The sequence below is a fragment of the Equus caballus genome, chromosome 6 (assembly GCF_041296265.1).
Source record: "Equus caballus isolate H_3958 breed thoroughbred chromosome 6, TB-T2T, whole genome shotgun sequence".
NCBI classification, from domain to species: Eukaryota; Metazoa; Chordata; class Mammalia; order Perissodactyla; family Equidae; genus Equus; species Equus caballus.
The window spans coordinates 49,783,608-49,806,879 of NC_091689.1; the positions used below are offsets into that span (position 1 = coordinate 49,783,608).

The 23,272-nt window shown below is 35.2% G+C and overlaps 1 protein-coding gene across 3 annotated transcripts; it reads right to left on the reverse strand.

The window, feature by feature from the left end:
* Nucleotides 1–1,543: 1,543 nt before the first annotated feature.
* On the reverse strand, nt 1,544–22,666 carry CLEC2B (C-type lectin domain family 2 member B). 3 transcript variants are annotated; one of them, XM_003365170.5, is made up of 6 exons: nt 22,329–22,666; nt 16,398–16,493; nt 7,645–7,799; nt 4,398–4,501; nt 3,287–3,395; nt 1,544–1,763 (listed from the first exon to the last, which is right to left on the reverse strand). In XM_003365170.5, exons 1-5 carry the CDS (start codon nt 22,417–22,419, stop codon nt 3,287–3,289), a joined length of 555 nt encoding a protein of 184 aa, XP_003365218.1. In that variant the 5' UTR covers nt 22,420–22,666; the 3' UTR covers nt 1,544–1,763. The 3 variants fall into 3 exon arrangements, with proteins under 3 accessions (XP_003365218.1, XP_023498878.1, XP_014596211.1); XM_023643110.2 differs by having other exon boundaries at nt 3,283–3,395; XM_014740725.3 differs by having other exon boundaries at nt 3,249–3,395.
* Nucleotides 22,667–23,272: the final 606 nt, after the last annotated feature.

Sequence of the window (23,272 nt, forward strand, 5' to 3'; positions counted from 1 at the left end):
GACAACTACATGCCATTAATGAAAGAAACTGAAGGCAGAAATAAATGGAAAGATATTTTGTGCTCATGGATTGGAATAATCAATACCATTAAAATGTCCATACTACCCAAAGCAATCTATAGATTCAACGCAATCTCTATCAAAATTACAGTGGCATTTTTCACATAAATAGAAAAGTAATCCTAAAATTTGTATAGAACCACAAAGTACCCTGAATAGGCAGAGAAATCTTAAGAAAGAAGAACAAAGCTGGAGACATCGTATTCTCTGATTTCAAACTATATTACAAAGCTATGGTAATTAAATCAGGATGGTATTGACATAAAAACAGACATATAGATCAGTAGAACAGACTAGTAAGTCCAGAAATAAACCCACGTATATGTGATCGATTAATTTATGACCAAGGAGCCAAGAATATATAATGGGAAAGATTAGTCTCTTTAATAAATGGTATTGGGAAAACTGGACAGCCATATGCAAAAGAATGAAGCTTGACTGCTGTCTTACAAAATACACAAAAATTAACTTAAAGTGGTTTAAAGACTTGAACATAAGATCTGAAACCATAAAACTAGAAGAAAACACAGGTGGTAAGCTCCTTGACATTGGTCTTGACAATACAGTTTTGAATCTGACACCAAAAGAAAAAGAAACAAAAGCAAAAGGAAACAAATGGGACTACATCAAACTAAAAAGTTTCTGTCCAACAAAGGAAACCATTAACAAAATGAAATTCAGGCAACCTACTGGATAGGAGAAAATATTTGCAAATCATATATCTGATAAGGGGGTAGTATCCAAAATATATAAAGAACTCATACAACTCAATATAAAAAAATCCACTTAAAAAGTGAGCAGGAGATGTGGATAGACATTTTTTCAAAGAAGACATACACATGGCCAATAGGTAATCATCAAGAAAATGCAAATCAAAACCACAATGAGAGACTTATACCTGTTAGAGTGGCTATTATCAGAAAGATAAGAAATAGCAATTGTTGGTGAACATGTGATGAAAAGGGAACCCTTGTGCACTGTTGGTGGGAATATAAATTGGTGCAGTCACTAAGGAAAACAGTATGGTAGTTCCTAAAAAAATTAAAAATAGAACTACCATGTGATCCAACAATTCCACTTCTGGTTATTTATCTGAAGAAAAGAAAAACTCTTGACTCCTTGTATGTGGAATCTAAAACAAAACAAAAGTCAAGCTCATAAATATGGAGGTGGTTGCCACAGGCAGAGAGTAGTGTGTAAGAGAAAACGGTGAAGGGAAATCAAAAGGCAAAACACACACACACACAAGAGCATTTGCACACACTCTAGAAGTTTGATGAAGGTACAACACAACTTTTGTTCCTTAGGGCCTAGTGTAGTAAATAGCAAGTAGTTTACACTTAATAAATGTTATTTGAAACTAATCAAATCAAGTTTAATTGAATCTAGCTAAAATAGAAGTATAAAGAAAAAGCTATGAGAGCAACAGAGGAAAGCAATTTCTAATTCTACCTGGAGGAATTAGGAAAAGTCAAAACAAAAATAAAGCAAAATATATTTTAATAAGTTGTATGAACCATTTTAACAATGTAATTTCATTTCGTGTGGCAAACATTTATTTAATTTAAATAATAAATGCTGGGGGCTGGTCCAGTGGTGTAGTGGTTAAGTTCACAGACTCCTTCTCGGAGGCCTGGACTTCGCAGGTTCGGATTCCCAGAGTGGACCTAGTGCTGCTTGTCAAGCCATGCTGTGGTGGCATCCTACATAAAATAGAGGAAGATTGGCACAGATGTTAGCTCAGTGACAATCTTTCACAAGCAAAAAGAGAAAGATTGGCAACAGATGTTAGCTCAGGGCCAATCTTCCTCACAACAAAAAGAAAAAAGTTAGCGATGTTGTTATTATTCCCAATGTCATAGCTCTCAGGAGTTTTATTTTATTGAAACAAGACGGATCTTCTGCAGTTTGCAGCTCCCTAGCACCATTTACTCAATTCTGATTACATCATGCTGTCCATCAATATTCTTTTCCAGTAACTCTCTCAACGGTTGCTATTGTGCCTTATTGCTGACCCCCCCAAAAAAATCTACTCTAAAATATGCATAAAAATGTAAACCATAATTAATTTTCTAGACACATTAAATTTATCATTCACAATTTTATAGCATAGATGTAAACAACATGTTTTCCAATAGTGTCTTCATCAAATTCTGTAGGCCACAATCTTTGCCTTCCTAGAAAAAAGTTTAGGGTAATCACATTCACAAATTTAGATGTAAGAATATTAAAAAAGAATATCAGCAAGAATCTATCTAGAATAAAAATGATATCACATCATGACCAAGTTGAATTTTGTCGAGGAATACAAAGTTTTTAACATTAGAAAACTTATAAATGCCATTTACCACATTAAAAGATTAAGGAAGAGAAACCATGAAGACATCAAAAGAGATGCAAGAAACAAAATCATATAAAAAAATTAAAAATCTCTTCCTATAAAAAAACTCTTAGCAAATAGGAATAGAAAAGAACTGTCAACCTAAAAAAAAAAAAACTAGATAAAACACTACTAAAGTTAAGATGTTAGGAGCATTTTCTATAAAATGTGGAAAAAGTGAAGCGTGTTCACCGTTAATATTGTCCTGGCAATCCTATACATTTTAGTTAGACAAGATATAAGTAATAGTTATAACACGGGAAAAAATAAAACTTATTAGACTCTATCTTTTGCAGTATTTAAAAGAAACCACAAATTATTAGAATTTTTGAGGGTTTTCAGAATGGATGTTTGACAGAAGAAGAATACCCAAAACAGTTACATTTCTATATAGAAATAACTATTTTAAAAGATAATAAAATTACATAATTGAAACAGCAAAAATATTAGATATGTATAATAGGGATACATATAATAAATAATATGCAGTAACTTTGTGGAAAAATTGTAAGATACATAAGAAGACAAAAATCAATACAAGATATATATCATAAATGAATAAGAAGATATAAATATAACATTCTCAAAATTGACATATAGGTTCTATGAAATTATAAGATTCTTCTAAAATTGATACAGAAAAGCAAAGATTTAGGCCATTTGAAAAGTAAAAAAATAAGTTAAATGAAAATTACTTTAATAATTATGAAGACGTTTTATCAGGCTATAACATTAAAACAGTAAAATGTTGAGAGTTAAGTTATACAGAAGGAAAGAAAAAAGTTTACAGATATTAAAACCATCTTACCCACGGTTTTAAGTCCATCATCAGAAACACTTACGTACTTAGTGTACTTTTTTTCTGCAAATCCATTTTCTTTCTGTGTAGCATCTAGCTGTTGCCACACCATCATCATTGAGGTAGGCACATTTTTCATTCCCTCTCACAGTAAACCTGTAGAAAAGAGATTAAGTACTAGGAACTAGGGAGTCCCAAGATTTCTCCCTTGCCCAACGTCATATTTTAAAAAGATATTACCCATCCAGAGTTCTGAAAAAGTGTGCAGTGACACAGTCCTCTCCCGATAGGTTAAGATATCTCTACCAAATTGAACTATAAGAGTCTGTCTTCCAAAATTTCGTATTTGTTAAACTGACATTGTTAGTTACATGTAATCGACGGAACTACCAGTTCATATAAACCAATGGTTCTTAACTGGAGGTCATTTTGCCTTCCCTCTACTCTCTGCAAGGGATACTTGGCAATATCTAGAGACACTTTTGGTTATCATAAGTTGAGGGGAGAGGGAGACAATTGTTTGTGTCTAGTGGATAGAGGCCAGAGATGCACAAGAAAACACCCCCTCCCCACAGCAAAGAATTGTTCAGTCAAAAATGTCACTAACATTTCTACTGAGAAATTCTAATACAAAGTAAGTGGCTAAGTGGATAGTAGTCACCAATTTAGGTGGCTATGCTGAGGTCATGTGTGCAGTAGACTCAGATCTTTAGATCCAATTTTCAATGTTATAAAATGGAAGACATGAAGCCCAGGATAAATTGCACTGTCAGTGCAAATAAAATCAGGTTAAAATGAACAACAGATTTAACTTGACCTGTAAAAAATGTCAACAGATAACAGGAAATTCGAAAAACAGGTATGGAATTGGAAAAGACAGGTTAAAATCAGGCAAAATTTTAATTGTTTTTGGACTGTGCTTATGAATCTCAGGTCTTTATTTCCAAAATAATCAAGTAGGCGATCTTTCCTTATCCTGATTTCCAGCTTCTCTAGCTGACCCTTAGAACTAATCTCAATACATGATACAATCTTCTGTATGTCATCTTTGCAACATGCACACAAACCTTGGGCTGTAGTGAAATGTAGCTAATGCATAGGTTCTAGAGAAGGTTGTGCTATCTAAATTTAAATAATGTCAGAAAGAAAGAAACTTACCATTTGTTAAATACGGTTCCATTTACCCATTTTCTTATTTGATTTTCTGTCATCTCCAGCCCAATCCAGTGATCACTAGTGCATTTGTGTCTCCTGAGAAAGTGCTTTTGAGACAAAATAGATTGCATCATTTTACTTGTCAGTTTTTTCTGTCATCTATCTTGTCCCTCTTGCTTTGCAGATTGTGAGGGGAGGCGACATATGTTCAACTCCTGGCTATGGGATTTTGAAAAAGAATTTTACCCTCTTACCCTCAGTTTTCTTATTTGTGAAACAAAGATGTGAGATAAATTTTCTTTAAGATACTTTTTGATTCCAAATTGATAAATATTCAACATGAAAATCTATTCCTCCAGGATTTTTAAACTGTAAACTCCTGGAAAGTTACCCTTTGCAATCGAGCTCTTGCACAGTATTCCTAATCATCAGATATTTATTACAATATTTTTACACTTCCCAGTAAATACTAGTATATTAAGTTTAATGTTATATTTTACTTTAACTTCTCTCTCAAAACAATCACATGTGCTCATGCACACACACACACACACACACACACACACACACACACATGCCTCATGTATCCAATTCCTTTAGAATCTAATTATCAAATTTTATTTTTCTGCCAAATATTTTGCTTTCTAAAGGAATCATTCAGGGAAAAAATATATATTTTCCTGATATTTCTTCTTTTTATTCATTCAATGTCGAAATTTCTTGAAACCTGAGAGCTTTTTCACCATAGAATTATATTATACACAGAAAGTCATTGAGTCTACTCCCCTACTAAATAGCTGGGAAACCGTAAGCTTCACATTGTATCATTTCATGTTTCAGTTTTATGATAAAAACAAGGGAATTATGGTAGATCACAACAATATTGCCCATTCCTATGTAATAACAGTGACACTAATAATATTTGGCATTTTAACATAGCATCTTCTGCAGCATTTCACGAATATATTTGAAAAAAAAGTCAATTCATTAGTCTAAGTTTTGGGTTTACAAAGGAACAGATTAAGAAAACATTGTCCCTGTATTCACAGGGATTCATTTATAGTGAGGAAAATTATATAAACATAGAGTTAGAAAATATTCTACCAGATAAAGAGATGATACTGAGTATTGTAAATACAAAGTGAAATTCGAGTTTATGGGAAGAAGCATCTGAGTCTCATGAGACCCTTTCACATGGGATGTGCTCTAAGAGGTAAGTCTGCAAGAGAGGAGGAGAAGATTCCATATAAATATAGAGGGCAAGGGAGAAGAGGGCAATTCATATTTGAGGTTTAGGGAAGAGATTGTTAGAAGGCAGAAAGAAATATTAGAAAGGATGAATGTATTGGAAACCAACAGGATACATGTTATTGGATAATTGGGAAAATTGGGTGAAATTCAGTAGTTTTGGTCCTGGTGACAGGGAACTCAGAGGTGCATTTCCTAGAGCCTGTCCTATGAAAAATGTCAATCGTTATTTGTTCAATAAAGATTTGCCCATGTAATCCATGTTAAAGATGCAAGATAATTTTAAATAGGTGGAAATAAATATGGGAAACAATTTATGAAACAAGCTTCACCTCATTTTAACTAAGGAGAACATTTTGTAATTTAAACAAATATATGTAATATTCTAATCAAACTATTTTAAATAAACAGTCCTTTAAAAAATTCTTCTACACATTGCTTTTATCACTCCTTCACGGATAACTTTACCTCATTCTGTTTGTCACTTAAATTTTGCCCAGATTATGTAGCACATAATAGCCATCTATGACCTTCAAAATATCTCAGGATATTACATGATCAAAGTCTTTTTTCTCTATCCAAACAGTACAATTATTCTCATCCGATAAGTTTAATGATTTCTGTTAAGCTCAAAAGTAATTATTTTTGTATACTTCTGTTCTTTGTGTTTCACTATATTCACCATTTTTGTCAGCCTTTCCTGATAAGATTCCTATAAATGACAATTTTTAAAATATTTGCTTTATTTCTCTATCCTTCAAAAATTTTATTAACACATTATTTTTCTATCTTGCTACTAATTTAACCTTGTTTTTCCCCAAGAGAACTGTAAAGGGCAGTTTAAGGATTTCTCAGAATGTTTATTTCAAATCTTGCAAAATTCAGCAGCAAAACTGCTGACTACAGAAGATCTGCCTACTAAATTGAGCCTGCATCTTACTTTTTAATTTGCAGTGTCTATTCTTAACATATCTAGTTTTTCACATTCTATTCAGATTTCTATACCTTTTGTTGCCCAAAATAGTTTAGTTTCTTTGTACTGACCTATACATTGCCCCCACCTGGTTCCCACCCATTTAAATCAATCTTCAGGCAGATTGCATACGGATGCTTTGTTCACTCCAGAAGTAACAAACAATTCTCTTTTACAATGTTGACTTCTGTGCTGTGCTGCTTTACATTTTAAGCACTTTTTAATAGCACATTATTCACAATTTTTAAAAAAAAATAAGTCACATTACCTCTTATATTGATCCTTTACTTTAAAAGAGACTAAACAAAAGTAAAAGTAAATGCTTACCACATAAGTGACTTGGCAAAGAACAGATTTCACAAGTGCAGAGGTTCAGAGTTTCACAATCCCATGTGAAAGATCTCAGAAATTCTCTTTACTCATAGGATTTTTGCCACGTGAATCAATATTTATTCAATAGAGATCCACTAAGCTTTTAATTTGTACCTGTCTTTATGCTACAGCAAAAGATACGACTTCAAATAAATCATGGTATCTGCTCACCGGAAGCTCACACCCCAGTCTAGGGGGCAACTTCAATTACACACCTACTACATTACTACTGGTGGTGAGTGCTCTGATGGCTGTTGTCATGGGACCTCAGGGACAGATAGCAAAGCAAAACTGAGAAGTCAGTGGAAGGTTCTTTGAAGAGAGTGGAATGGAGAATTCCATTTTTCCTGAGGCAATTCTCTGTTCGTGGAGTACTGGCTTTTAAATGCTTTCCAAATATTATCAAGCTCTTCTATTTATGCTCCTTAAAATATAAAGATAGCTATCAATCTACTACTTGATATAAGTCTTATACTAACCAAACAAAATATCACCAGGTTTTTCAACTGTATCTCACATGGCATGCTCTGAACATCTTCAATATTCTGCGTATATAGACAGGCATGTGTGAAAAGTTTTAAAAATCATAATTGCATTTGAATATTTCTAATGCCACTATTCAAGATAATTCATAAGAATGCATATTAAATTAGTTACCATTTCTTCAACGGTGTCAATCATAGTTAGGTCAGTATGTTGTGTGGAACAATTGTATCTACTTGAATTCCAATCCCCTTCTTCTTTAGAGAAATAATAACATTTATCTTGGAAACCAATCCAATCATGTGGGCAAAAATGTTGAGTTTCTGTACCTAGAATTGAAACAAACACATATTTTAAGGACCAGATGAAGTAATGTGCTACTGTGTTTTGAGATCATTGGGGAAGATAGGATTGCAGTGTAAAATATTACAATCATGATCCAGAAGTGCATATCTGTCATACAACTAGTTGAAAAACCAATTTCATTTTAGGTTAAATAACAGCAGTTCAGGCTTTGCCAGGACACCCATATTCCTTTCAATTCCAACCACAGTGATACGCAGGCCTTCCTAGGGCAACAGGTGACTTCACTTGTGTTAAGTCACCTTTGCCATTTCTTCCTAAATGGAATATAATGAAATCCTAGTACTATCTGGGAGTAATAAAAATATTAATTTATGAGGAAGGGGTGGAGCAAAATGGCGGGGTGAGCTGACCCGGGATTCTCTCCCCTCCAAAATACAACAAAAGATTGGAAGAACTGAATTTCAGAGAATAAACATAATGCCAGCTCGTTAGAGACCTACAATACCAAGAAGGCGGAGATCATAAACCCTACTTACAGCCTCGGAGGCGCTGGAACGTAGGAGGGAACATCGCTCCCTCCCCTAGAGTCTGATCGCTGCGGCGCAGGTCGGGAAGGAGCGGGGGAGGGGCCGCGCGACCGGGGGATCATCCAGGACTCCTGCCGCTGATTCAGTGGAGACCCACTGACGGGGGGAAAGCTTCCATCCACGGGGACCCCATAAACCAAGGGCCTTGGGAGAACAGAGAACAGAACTGATCTGAACCCAGACCGGCGCGTGTAACAGCCCCTCCCCCCCGGCAAAGCCAGTGGGCTCAGCCATCTTGCCCCACGGCGGAGAGCTAACACGCCGCTCTTGACCCCCATCTAGTGGCGACAGGCTGTAACTGCAACCAAATTCTACCACCATGAGAAAAAACCGCTCGTCTACCATCCAGCAATTTATAAAAGCCCCAGACCAGAAGGAAAACAATAAAAGCATAGAATTAAGTCCTGAGGACTTGGAATTAGGTAAACTAAGTGATAATGAGTTCAGAGCAGCTATAATCAAAAAACTCAATGAGGTAGAGAGAAAGAGAAACAAGCCGAGTTCTGGAGTTACTTCACAAAAGAGTTTGAAATCATAAAGAAGAATCAAAGAGAATTACTTGAGATGAAAAACACAATGGACCAGATAAAACAGAATACGGATTCCCTGAATGCCCGTGTAGACAACATAGAAGAGCAAATTAACATAATTGAAGATAGAGAGGCTGAATGGCTCCAGACAGAGGAAGAAAGAGAACTAAGAATTAAAAAAAATGAGGAAAATCTCCGAGAGATAATGGATTCAATGAGGAGTAAGAACATAAGGATCATAGGAATTCCCGAGAATATGGAAAAGGAAAATGGAGCAGAAAGTGTGCTTAATGAAATTATTGAAGAGAACTTCTCAAATCTAGGGATCAACGGAGAAATGTGTGTAGAGGAGGGTTTTAGATCTCCTAGATTTGTCAATGTAAAAAGAGCTACCCCAAGACACATAGTAGTAAAATTGGCAAAAAGGAAAGATAAGGAAAAATTCTCAGGGAAGTAAGAAAAAAAAAAAAGAGAATAACCTATAAAGGAGCCCCTATCAGACTGTCAGCAGATTTCTCTACAGAAATCCTACAAGCTAGGAGAGAATGGAGTGACATATTCAAAGCTTTAAAGGATAAAAATCTTCAGCCAAGAATACTCTATCCAGCAAGAATTTCCTTCAGATATGAGGGAGAAATTAAATCTTTTCCAGACAAACAAAAGTTAAGGGAATTTGTAACCAAAAGCCCTCCATTACAAGAAATCCTCAAGAAGGCTCTCATACCTGAAAAAAGAAAAAAGGGAGAAAGGGGACACCATCCACAGACTAGGGAGACTGATGGATAGAACCAGAACAGGATAGCAATTATTCAATTATAGCATTAGGGTAAAGGTAAGGAAACTACCAAAGCAAGGATGATCTTATCACTCTAACTACAAATTAATAAGACGAGTTGGAATAAAAAATGAAAATAATTATTTAGGAGGGGAAGAGCAAAGGGTCTAAATCAGTATTGGTCAAGTAAGTAAGAGACCACCAGAGAATAGACTATATTATACACGAGATTCTAAATACAAACTTCAAGGTAGACACTAAAATAAAGTACAGAACAGAGTCGCAAATCATAAATAAGGAAAAATCTAAGAAACCCAGCATAAGAAATTGCAGTATTAAATGGGTAGTTTAAAGCAAACAGGAAAAGAAATGCAGGAAAACAAGATAATGAGCAACAGATTAACAGCATTAAGTCCACATGCATCAATAATACTCTCAATGTGAACGGATTGAACTCTCCAATAAAAAGACACAGAGTGGCAAAATGGATTAAAGAACAAGATCCAACAATTTGTTGCCTCCAGGAAACACACCTCAGCCCCAAGGACAAACACAGACTCAGGGTGAAGGGGTGGAGGACAATACTTCAAGCAAATAGCAAGGAAAAAAAGGCAGGTGTTGCAATTCTTATATCAGACCAAGTGGATTTCAAAATAAGACAGGTAAAGAGAGACACAGAGGGACAATATATAATGACCAAAAGGACACTTCATCAAGAAGAAATAATGCTTACAAATATCTATGCACCCAACACAGGAGCACCAAGATTCATAAAGCAGCTATTAACAGACCTAAAGGAAGATGTTAAAAACAACACAATAATAGTAGGGTACCTCAACACCCCACTCACATCAATTGACAGATCATCCAGACAGAAAGTCAACAAGGAAATACTGGAGCTAAACGAAAAACTAAAACAATTGGACTTAATAGACATATATAGATCACTTCACCCTGAAAGAGCTGAATACACATTCTTCTCAAGTGCACATGGAACATTCTCAAGGATAGACCATATGTTGGGAAACAAGGCAAGCCTCTACAAATTTAAAAAAATTGAAATAATAACAAGCATCTTCTCCGATCATAGTGCTATAAGGCTAGAAGTTAATTACAAGAAAAAAGCTGAGAAAGGCACAAAGATGTGGAGACTAAACAACACACTACTGAACAAGCAATGGATCATTGAAGAAATTAAAGAAGAAATAAAAAAAAACCTGGAAACAAATGAAAGTGATAGCATGCCATATCAACTCATATGGGATACAGCAAAAGCTGTATTAAGAGGAAAATTCATTGCAATACAGGCACATCTTAACAAGAAAAATCCCAAATATGCAACCTTAAAGCACACCTAACCAAACTAGAGAAAAAAGAACAAATGAAGCCCAAAGTCAGCAGAAGGAGAGAAATAATAAAAATCAGAGCAGAAATAAATACTATTGAAATGAAAAAGGCAGTAGAAAGGATCAATGAGACAAAGAGCTGGTTTTTTGAGAAGATAAATAAAATTGACAAACCACTAGCCAGACTTACAACGCAAAAAAGGGAGAAAGCTCAAATAAACAAAATCAGAGATGAGCGAGGAGAAATAACAACAGACTCTGCAGAAATACAAGATTATAAGAGAATACTACAAAAAACTATATGCCAAAAGAATGGATAACCTAGAGGAAATGGATAAATTCTTGGACTCCTACAATCTCCCAAAGCTCACTCAAGAAGAGGCAGACAATTTGAACAGACCAATCACAAGGAAAGAGATGGAAACAGCAATCAAAAACATCCCAAAGAATAAAACCCCAGGACCAGATGGCTTTCCTGGGGAATTCTACCAAACTTTCAGAGAGGATTTAATACCTATCCTTTTCAAGCTATTCCAAAAAATTAGGGAAGATGGAACACTTCCTAATACATTCTATGAGACCAACATCACGCTGATACCAAAACCTGACAAGGACACCACGAAAAAAGAGAACTACAGGCCAATATCACTGATGAACATAGATGCAAAAATTCTAAACAAAATTTTGGCAACCAGAATTCAGCAATTCATCAAAAGGATCATACATCATGATCAGGTGGGATTCATACCAGGGACACAGGGATGGTTCAACATCCGCAAATCAATCAACGTGATACACCACATCAACAAACTGAGGAATAAAAACCACATGATCATCTCAATAGATGCAGAGAAGGCATTTGACAAGATCCAACAGCCATTTATGATAAAAACTTTGAACAAAATGGGCATAGAAGGAAACTACCTCAACACAATAAAGGCCATATATGACAAACCCATAGCCACCATCATACTCAATGGGCAAAAACTGAATGCCATCCCCCTGAAAACAGGAATGAGACAAGGATGCCCTCTATCACCCCTCTTATTTAACATAGTACTGGAGGTCCTGGCCAGAGCAATCAGGCAAGCAAAAGGAATAAAAGGAATCTAAATAGGGAGGGAAGAAGTGAAACTCTCGCTGTTTGCAGACGACATGATCTTATATATGGAAAACCCCAAAGAATCCATTGGAAAACTGTTAGAAGTAATCAACAACTACAACAAAGTTGCAGGGTATAAAATCAATTTGCATAAATCCGTAGCATTTCTATACTCCAGTAATGAACCAACAGAAAAAGAACTCAGGAACACAATACCATTCACAATCGCAACAAGAAGAATAAAATACCTTGGGGTAAATTTAACTAAGGAAGTGAAGGACCTATATAATGAAAATTACAAGGCCTTTCTGAGAGAATTGGATGACGACATAAGGAGATGGAAAAACATTCCATGTACATGGATTGGAAGAATAAACATAGTTAAAATGTCCGTTCTACTTAAAGCAATCTACAGATTCAATGCCATCCCAATCAGAATCCCAATGACATTCTTTACAGAATTAGAACAAAGAATCCTAAAATTCATGTGGGGCAACAAAAGACCCCGAATTTCTAAAGCAATCCTGAGAAAAAAGAACAAAACGGGAGGCATCACAATCCCTGACTTCAAAACATACTACAAAGCTACAGTAATCAAAACAGCATGGTACTGGTACAAAAACAGGTGCATAGATCAATGGAACAGAATTGAAAGCCCAGAAATAAAACCACACATCTATGGACAGCTTATCTTTGACAAAGGAGCTGAGGGCATACAATGGAGAAAAGAAAGTCTTTTCAACAAATGGTGCTGCGAAAACTGGAAAGCCACATGTAAAAGAATGAAAATTGACCATTCTTTTTCACCATTCACCAAAATAAACTCAAAATGGATCAAAGACCTAAAGGTGAGACCTGAAACCATAAGTCTCCTGGAAGAAAACGTAGGCAGTACACTCTTTGACATCAGTATTAAAAGGATCTTTTCGGACACCATGCCTTCTCAGAGAAGGGAAACAATAGAAAGAATAAACAAATGGGACTTCATCAGACTAAAGAGCTTCTTCAAGGCAAATGAAAACAGGATTGTAACAAAACAATAACCCACTAACTGGGAAAAAATATTTGCAATTCATATATCGGACAAAGGCTTAATATCCATAATATATAAAGAACTCTCGCAACTCAACAACAAAACATCAAATAACCCAATCAAAAAATGGGCTGGAGACATGAACAGATATTTCTCCAAAGAAGATATACTGATGGCCAATAGGCATATGAAAAGATGCTCATCATCGCTGATCATCAGGGAACTGCAAATCAAAACTACACTAAGATATCACCTTACACCCTTTAGAATGACAAAAATATCTAAAACTAACAGTAACAAATGCTGGAGAGGTTGCGGAGAAAAAGGAACCCTCATACACTGCTGGTGGGAATGCAAACTGGTGCAGCCACTATGGAAAACAGAATGGAGATTCCTCAAAAACTTAAAAATAGAACTACCATACAATCCAGCCATCCCACTCCTGGGTATTTATCCAAAGAGCTTGAAGTCAGCAATCTCAAAAGTCCTATGCACCCCAATGTTTATTGCAGCATTATTTACAATAGCCAAGACGTGGAAGCAACCTAAGTGCCCAGCAACAGACGAATGGATAAAGAAGATGTGGTACATATATACAATGGAATACTACTCAGTCGTAAAACAGAACAAAATCATTCCATTTGCAATAACATGGATGGACCTTGAGGGAATTATGTTAAGTGAAATAAGCCAGCAAGAGAAGGATAATCTGTGTATGACTCCACTCATACGAGGAATTTAAAATTATGGACTAAGAATAGTTTAGTGGATACCAGGGGAAAGGGGGGGTGGGGGGTGGGCACAAAGGGTGAAGTGGTGCACCTACAACATGACTGACAAACATTAATGTACAACTGAAATTTCACAAGATTGTAACCTATCATTAACTCAATAAAAAATATTAATTTATATTAGACTGTTATAAATCTAGGACACGATTTAATCTCAAGAAAGCAATGAAAATAATAAAACAGAATATAAACTAACAAGATATATGTGTCAAATTGCCTGTTGTCAACTAGGTACCACCATGACTGTATGATTTTGGGTTAACCAATGAAAAGAATCCACTTGAGATTTGGAAGGTGCAAGTAAAACAGAAGACATTATTCTTGGAGATCTTGGGCATTGGAACTTCACAGGCCTTTTCATGAGTTTCTCTTTTGTAGTCTTGGCAGTCAGATATGTTAGCTTCTTAGACTTTTCTCTAGTCTCTGAGTTCTCCAAACATGTTAACGCTTAAGCCAAAATCATTAGTGACTATTTCTCCTCCAGCTAAACAGCCTTTCAGACCATCACTCTCCAGCTCCTCCCAGTCATGTTTCCCTAATTCCTACACTAAAGTCCTATTCTTGTAACATTTGCAATGTATGTTTTCCTGAACACATCCATATAGAATCAGTTTTTGGTACCAAAAGTGGTGCTAAGGGAAGAGAATCTTAAGGATGAGATATGGTATTGATTTTTCAATGTAATTCACTTTAAAGACATTGATCCAATCACCAGTTGTAAATGGGATGCTGGTGATCTATGGTCCATAGTGGTAAAACAATTAGTTAAATTTTCAGCTATAGTCACCTGATGCCAAGTACCTATAAAAGTTAAAACCTTTAACACAATTCTCTTAATCACTGATATAATAAGAAGCAAAAAGAAGGATAATAATATCTGAACACTGTGATTAACAAAACTAAGCCAGTTGACATACATAGGGAGCTACATGCAGCAACAAAGTGCACATGAAACATTTACCAGAGCAGGCAATAAAGTGGCAAAAATAAATTTTAAAAGATTGAAGACATTTACAGTATGTCACCTGACTGCAGTAGACTTGAGCTATATATCAGTAGAAAAGAAAATTATACTATCTTAAAATTAAGAACTGTTCATTGAAAGATATTATACAGAGGATAAATTTGAACTTCATAGGGGAAGAAGATATTTACAGTAGAAATACAAAAGATTTTTATCTAGTATGTTAAAGAACTCATGACTCAAAAAAAAGACAGCTAACTCAATTAAAATATGGGCAAAGTATCTGAACACACCCATTACAAAATATGAACTGTTTGACTAAATTAGTCTTTAGTGACTAAATGAGCAATAAACATGAAAAGGAGCTTAACGGTATAGGCCATCAGAAAAATATCAATTAAAGCCACATAAGATATCAACACACACTCACTGGAATGGCAAAAATGGATAAAATTGACAGCAAAGTGATGACAAATATGTCGAGCAACTGGCATTTTAATAGCATTATGGTTAGATTATCTACTATTTAAGGTATTATCTACTAAGGCTAATCTATGCAAACTCTATGGTTTAATAATTCTTATAAGTACATTCTAAATGATGTTCACTATTCACTAAAAGACTAAAAATATAAGTATATTCAAAGCAACACAATTTGCAGTAGTCAAAATGTGGCATAATTCAAATGTCCATCAAAAGTAGAATGATTAATAAATTAATATATAACATGGAGTACTCTACAACCGGGATCTGCAGACCACAACTTGAAGCCAGACTCAGAGCTAAGAATGATTTTTACATTTTAAAATAATCAAAAATAATTAAAAAATGAAAGTAATTAAAAGAGGAAGAAGATTTTTGACACATGAATATTATATAATATTCAAATTTCTGTGTTCAATTTGGCCATGCTCCCTTGTTTACATATCTTCTGTGGATGTTTTTGGCTACCAATACAGAGTTGAGTAGCTACAACAGAGATTGTATGGCTAACAAAGCCTAAATTATTTATTATCTGATCCTTTATATAAAATATTTCCCAACCTCCTTTTACAACAATGAGTCAATGAATTTCTGCTACATGTTATAACATGGAAGAATCATGAAAACATAATGTGGAACAAAAGGAAAAAGATGCAAAGGATACATGCAAATTGCATGATGTTATTTGTACAAAATTTTTAAATGGGTAAAACTTGCCTATGGCAACAAGTGAAAATAGTGATTACCATTGGCATGAGAAAGTTCAGTGGGATGTGAGATTATCAGGGTGAACAATTTTGTCTTAATCATTTTTGCATCTCCCAATGTCTTACATAGGTTATGTAGTTCATAACAATTCACTCAGTGATACTCATTAAATATATTATGAATAATGAGAAGGGAGTGGGAACAAGAAAAGACTGTGATTGAGACAGAAAGGAACAGGATTATATAATAGGAAGCCCTGAAAAAAAAAATAAGTGAAGATATAAAGGATGTGATTTACTCACCTTTTAAACAAATTGAAAAATAAAGAATAGTTAGAACTATTCCCAAAACAAGTCCAATAAAAATTAAAATACACTTCTCCTTCATGTTCTTAATACCTGAAAAATCAAAGAAAACAAATACCTTTAGATTAAGAAACAGGCAAAAGAAAGACTAAATTTGCATTCATAACTATACCTAACAAACTATTTTAGGCAATTTATTATGATTTTTGAGGACATCTTTATATCCAATCCAAGATTTTGCTGTCATAGTCCAAGGAACGAAGTATGCATGACTCTTTAGGGTAGCATTTCCTTAGCCTGGCGCCAACCCCAGGCCTTCATGTCCTTCCTCTGTGGTGAAATATAGCTCACCCTAACATTCTTTGAATGTTTCGAAGAAAGTCTGCTTTCTAACAGATGAAAAGTTTATTTTAAAGGATAGATAGCATAGTATATTGAAAGGTCATAGAGTAATCAATCCAAAGTTTTGAGATACAGATTTTTGCCACAAACAAGCAAAGGGAAGTTGGACAAGTATTATTTCTTTTTCAGGTCATATATTTCCTCATCTGCAAAATCAGTAGAACAGAATAAATCTCTGGTGAGGGATTGTTTTTCTTTTATTAGTGCCCATTTAAGAAAAAAATATGGTTATAAGTTTTTTGAAATGAAACATTTATATTGTTTTACATGATTACGAAATATTCATCCTTGTAAAATTTTATGAAATTTAAAAAAGTGTGGAAGTTACTATGAGATAATATAACTTATTGAAAGCATTTATCATTCCCATTTTTTTTTCACTTAGTGAACTAGTTATTCTTTCATTAAATAAACTTTTTCCTTAGTGGATATAGGAAAGAAATGAAATTTAAAATGCAACTAAATTTATACTACTTAGAGATAGCCAGCATTATCATTTGGGATAACATCCTTCCATCCATACATCTTTCTAATCCTGTTTTAACACACATAGCCTCCCTCCCAAAGACGCATAATTTTAAATGAATGCAATAATCATGTAGCCATTGTTTTATAATCTAATGTTTTCAGCTAACAATTGTTCTTCCCATGTGTGGTAGACTGTTAAAAATGGCCCCAAATGAATCACGCCTCCTTGTGTCCACCTCCCCTTTGACACATGATCTTGCTATACTTCCCATCAAGAGGTACACTGTATCTCCTGAAATTTGAATATGAATTGGCCTTGTGCCTTACTTTGACCAATAGAATGTGGTAGAAATACATTCTGAGACTTTAGAGCCTAGGTCTTAAGAGACCTTGCAATTTCTCCTTTTACTCTTCTGAAGTCCAGCCACCATCTGAGGAAGGCCAAGCTTACCACTAAAGGGGCCCAGCCACCATCTGAAGAAGACTGGGAGAGAGAATATGGAGGATAAACATATTAACCCAACCACTATGGCTCAAATCTGTGAGTGATGACATTGTGGATCCTCAGTCCCTGCCCAAATATACCAGCTGGCATAAACATAGAGGAGGCATGAGCCATCCCCATTGAATTTTGTCCACATTCCTACCTCATAGAACCGTAAGGAAAATGGTGGTGGTTGTTTTAATCCACTAAACTTTGGGATGGTTGTTCATTCAGAGCAATAGCTAAATTTACGTATTATGTAAAAGTATATTTTGATATTGTAATTTTAATGGTTGATAATATTCTATCATATGGCTACACCATTAAAAAAAACACCAACAAACTAATCCTCTTCTTTTTTTTTTTTTTTGAGGAAGATTAGCCCTGAGCTCATTACTGCCAGTCCTCCTCTTTTTGCTGAGGAATCCTGGCCCTGAGCTAACATCTGTGCCCATCTTCCTCTACTTTATATGTGGGATGCCTACCATATCATGGCATGCCAAGCGGTGCCATGTCCACACCCAGGATCCGAACCGGCGAACCCTAGCCGCTGAGAAGCGGAAAGTGTGAACTTAACTGCTGCATCACTGGGCCTGCCCCCAAACTAATCCTCTTCTGAAGGATATTTAGGCTGCTCCATCCCTTTTTTAAGCCAGAACTAGAACAAGTGTAATTTAAATGTCTTGCATATTTGTCTAATTATCTTCTTAAGAAAAATTTTCAAAAATAAATAAATTGCTATATATTGGTTGAATGTTCTTCCAAAAGTATGGTACTAATCCATATCATCATGATTAATGCATGAAAATGCTGATACCCATAAAAATTCATGAAAAATTGATTTTTATAGAGTACCATAAAGAGTGAGAGGGAATGCAGCAAAGAGAATATCAGCATTGTTTTTGAGGCACCAAACTGTTATTATTTCAACTATCTGAGAAATATCATTATGGAATTACATCTAACTTCATATATTTATGCCAAATTTCTGAAAAGTCTTATCATTAGCTGTGAGTTTTTTCTGTTTGGAATTTCAAAGCTACACAATAAACATGAACTGTAGTACACACAATGCTTCACTTTTGAACCAGCACTGTGTTATTTGTTCATCCTTTAACAAAATGTTTACTTGTTAATGACCTATTATGAGCTAATTTCCATAATACAATAGTAGACTAAAAAGACATAATCCATACCCTCCTGGAACTTACAGTTGGTGCAAAAGACTGATAAAAATGAATTTGAAAATACAGATTGAAGCGAGTGTTAGAAAGGCAATAAGCATGGTCCTCTGATCGATAAAGGGGAAGCGACTAAAAGGGATAGTCAGGAAGGCCATTTGTGGAAATGACGCTAAAACCAAGACCTAAAATATGAGCAGTGGCCATCTATGCAAAATAAACAAGAGAAAGCACTTCAAGCAAAGAGAGCATGTACAAGTGCTTGAATCAGGAAAGAACTTAAAAGAATGTAGCAAAGTGTAACAAGTGTGACTGGGTCAGAGGTACCAGGGGAGAATAGTGACTACTAGGAGCAAAACCATGCTATGCTCTGAATGCCCTAGGAAAGAACTCGATTTGCCTCTAAGTATAATGGGAAGCTGCTAATTTTTTATGAGAGTGTTTGATATTACCAGATCTACATTTTTAAAAGTTGTGTGTGTGACTACTGGCTGGAGAGCCTGTTTAGGAGACTGTAAATAACCAATTAAATTACAGTGATGGGGGCCCGCCCAGTGGCACATCAGTTAAGTGCACACGTTCTGCTTCAGCGGCTTGGGTTTCGCCAGTTCCAATCCCGGGTGTGGACATAGCACCACGTGGCAAGTCATGCTGTGGTAGGCGTCCCACATATAGAGAAAGATGGGCACGGATGTTAGCTCAGGGCCAGTCATCCTCAGAAAAAAAGAGGAGGATTGGTAGACGTTAGCTCAGGGCTAATCTTCCTTGGGAAAATAAAAAAATTATGGTGATGTCTTAAATAAGATCTGTAACAGAGAAGATGGAAAAATTCAGCTGGAACACGTGAAGGTCATTGTTGTCCTTGATAGAGTGGTTTTAAGGAGTAACGCAGGAGGAAGTTAGATTGTTGGAAGTACGAAAGTGAAATCAGCATGTAGACTCTCAGAGAACTTTGCTTTGTGAAGCAGAACAAGCAAAGAATTTGTTAGTGGAATGAGATTAATAGTTATAGCAGGATTTTTTTAAAAGATGTAACACATAATGTTTCCATGCATTTGGGGATTATTTAGTGCAAAAGGGATAGATTGCTGGCACAGGCAGGAAAAGGAGGGAATCATTAAATTAAAAAGAATAATTCTTGCATAGGCTAGAAGGATTGGGGTCTTATTGGACCACAGATGGAGGGATTGCTCCCAGGTAAGAGAAATGACCAGACCTGCAATGTAGGAAAGGTCAAAATGAGGATAAACATAACATATGTCTGTCTTTTCAGCCTTTTTGGTGCTGTACATGACTCAGTTCAGAGCTTGAGTCCAGGTTCTTTCTAATGAGGTTTTTAATCACCTTACAAATATTATCTTATTAATTTCTTTAATTCCATATTAATTTTCCTCAAATATCAAGGTATCAAGAAATCAAATACTTGTTTTCTCTTTTCTATGCCGTCAGTCAAGTCAATAGGTCATTATGGTATCCTATTTGTCTGTCCATGAACTGGCATAGTGAACAAAAGGATATTACAGTTTTAAATATTACAATTTCAAAATCTTGGTCAAATGTTTACAGTGTATAATTTTATTTTCTTACCCTATTTGAGCCTATATCTCTTCATCCATTAAATAACACTATCTCTTTTTTTTTAATTAAAGGATATAGATGTGCTATGTTTTCAAACAGTCTAGCTTGCACGAGGAATTAAATAAAAGAAAGTTTTTGTTATTATTTTTTTATGGTGTTAGCTCTCCCATCTTTCCATATTTTAACTATTGTGTGTGGGGGAAGGTGAAGGTTATTTGTTGCTATATTAAGTGGAATTTTTAAATACACTTTCCCATATGCAATTTTTATACATTTTAAGTAGGTAGCCAGGCTCATTTTCTTTTCTTCCAGAATGACTGTTGAAAGAAAACCCAAACCTGCTTGAAATCAGTGACCCTTGAATTTGCGGAAAATTCCTAGCTTGTTAAAGGGATTGTAGGGGAGGAAGACATTTCCTCTACCCTCTCTGTGTTCTTCTGTCCAGAGAATGAATTAAATTCACATGAGACAGAATAACAGGCGAAAATTAAACAAAGCTTTTTAACATGTATACATGGGAGAGGCTCAGGCAAGCTGAGCAGCTTGCCAAAATGGCCACCACCTTAAATATCATCTTCAGCTAAAGGTAAAGGAGGATGTTGAGGGTTTGGGGGAGTTGATCATGGGAGATTACCACACAAGTACAGTAAAGAAAATGCAGATTTAAGTCCTTGCCTTTGGTATTGATTAAGAGTTTCTGGAGATAAGGTCATCCCCCTTATTCTTGGTACAGAGAGGCAGACACCTTTACAGATGGAGATTTCCTTTACAGTGTAAATGTCTCTTAACAAAGGGTAAGTAAATTCTACTTTTCAGAGTTGCTTTCCTGTCTGCAGTTTGTTAAAAGTAACCAGCCCCAAATAATCCTCATGCCCAAGAGACATATCTTGGGGTGGCCAATTCCAGTCCCCCACAGGATGATTAGGAGAATGATAGATGGATTTAAAAAAGAGGAAAAACCTCTGAGCCAACAGGAGGAAAGAAGGGAATGCACATCCTGACAATATGAGAAATGATAGTTTGCACATACAGGTTGAAACGAAATTAAATATATAGTTGTATTTAAAGTATTTTAGCTTGATCCTCTCCCTTCTTCACCATGTTTTGACATAAAGAGCCCTGGATGATTGACTTTGAAAGATTTTCCTGTTAGATTTAGAATTTGGATCTTACGTACTCTGACCTTGCTATTTGCTTGGTTAGTATTGCTACATCCAATGCTACCAAGTTATTTTCTAAGTTATTTTTAGTACCTTTTCTTTCCTTATTCATCTTAAGGTTGCCAGAGACATTACTAAGGATATCAGGATACCAGCATTTGTTTAGACAGGAGTACAATAGGGAGATAATCCTTCTGTTATTAAGAACCTCTAAAGTCTAGTTTATCTTGATTCTACTCTCTGGGCATAAACAATCTTTTAAAATATTGGCCAAATTTTTCATATCATGTATGCATTTGGGGCATTGAATGAGTATGTGGATCAAATTTAACATCTTCTCCAGTATTGGTTTTATTAACTACTTAGTAAAAATGAAACTAAATCCTGAGCTGTTTTAAGCTACGATTAATCTCTCTCCATTATCAGTTAAGATAAGACAAAGTGAATCTGAATTATAAGGAAAAAGAGTCAGTTACAAATCTAAATTTTGTTATCATTTTTCATTTATGGAGATGTTAACTTAAAAAGTATTCTTCTTTTGCCTTGATACAAAAAATACAAAACCCATGTCATGTCTTTAAAGGGTTTTGTTTAACGTTATGCCTCATAATTTCAGTAAGTAACTTTCATTTTGAACAGCTGAAAATGTCCTTACCTTGCTTCTTCTGTGTTTCTTTTCCTTGGTTGCTGTTATCATTTTCTGGTCCTCCTTGAGCCGGTGCAGCTACTTGCCTGCTTTGTGTCATATCTTCCAAAACCTGTCTTAAAAGTTTTTACTTTACTCTAAAAATGTTTTTGTTGTTTTTACAACACAGCTCCGGGCTAGAGTTATGCTGCTATTGAAAAGTAAAACAAGTTTTTATGCGCTATTTCTCAAAAGGGAAGTAATCTTATGACTATGATTGAGTTGAACTATCATTTACCACAATGCCTTCCTGGAGGGCGGAGGGCAAGAAGAAAACAAACAATCTTTGCGGGAAAGGAAGGAAGTTCGCTAAAAGTGAAGAATGACAAGCTCATATACTCTTAAAAGATGAATCATAGAGCAAAGAATCTTCTAGAGGAATTTGTTTTCAATTGTCCCAACAGTGTTCATAATTAAGGTCCTTCCAGAGCCATAAGAGATAAGGATACCAATTAATTAAAAGACATGCTTTAGGACGTTATAGATTAATTGTCATGTTTTAAGAATGACCATCTTAAAGGTGATGAAATCAAAAAAAGAAAAGCTATGCTTTAAACTGGCTGCTGAAACAGAAACAAAACCATTTCCTCTCTCTATCAAACACAATGAATATTACATATGTTCATATATAACATTCATATAATATATACTATTCATATATATTATATATGAATTTTATGTATATATGATATATTAGAGAGGAAACTAAAAAGAAGCAGCTGATGTTCTTTAAGCTGTTTCAGGATTAACACCACAGGGACACTGTGAGGGGAAGAGGAAGTGAGAACAGAGAGGAAAGTAGGATACAAAAGAATGGAAAGAAAGAAAATGTGAAAAAAATAAGAAGTACAGGATTACACTCTTCTGGGTGGCCTCAAATATATAGCTCTGGTCACTTCTGCCACCACCTAAAA

Coding starts and splice junctions, on each gene's coding strand:
- CLEC2B (XM_003365170.5), bottom strand. CDS start 22,419: ATGACACAAAGCAGGCAAGTAGCTGCACCGGCTCAAGGAGGACCAGAA. Junction 16,494..22,328: donor AGAAACACAGAAGAAGCAAG/GTAAGGACATTT, acceptor TTGATTTTTCAG/GTATTAAGAACATGAAGGAG. Junction 3,396..4,397: donor GGAACCGTATTTAACAAATG/GTAAGTTTCTTT, acceptor TCTTTTCTACAG/GTTTACTGTGAGAGGGAATG.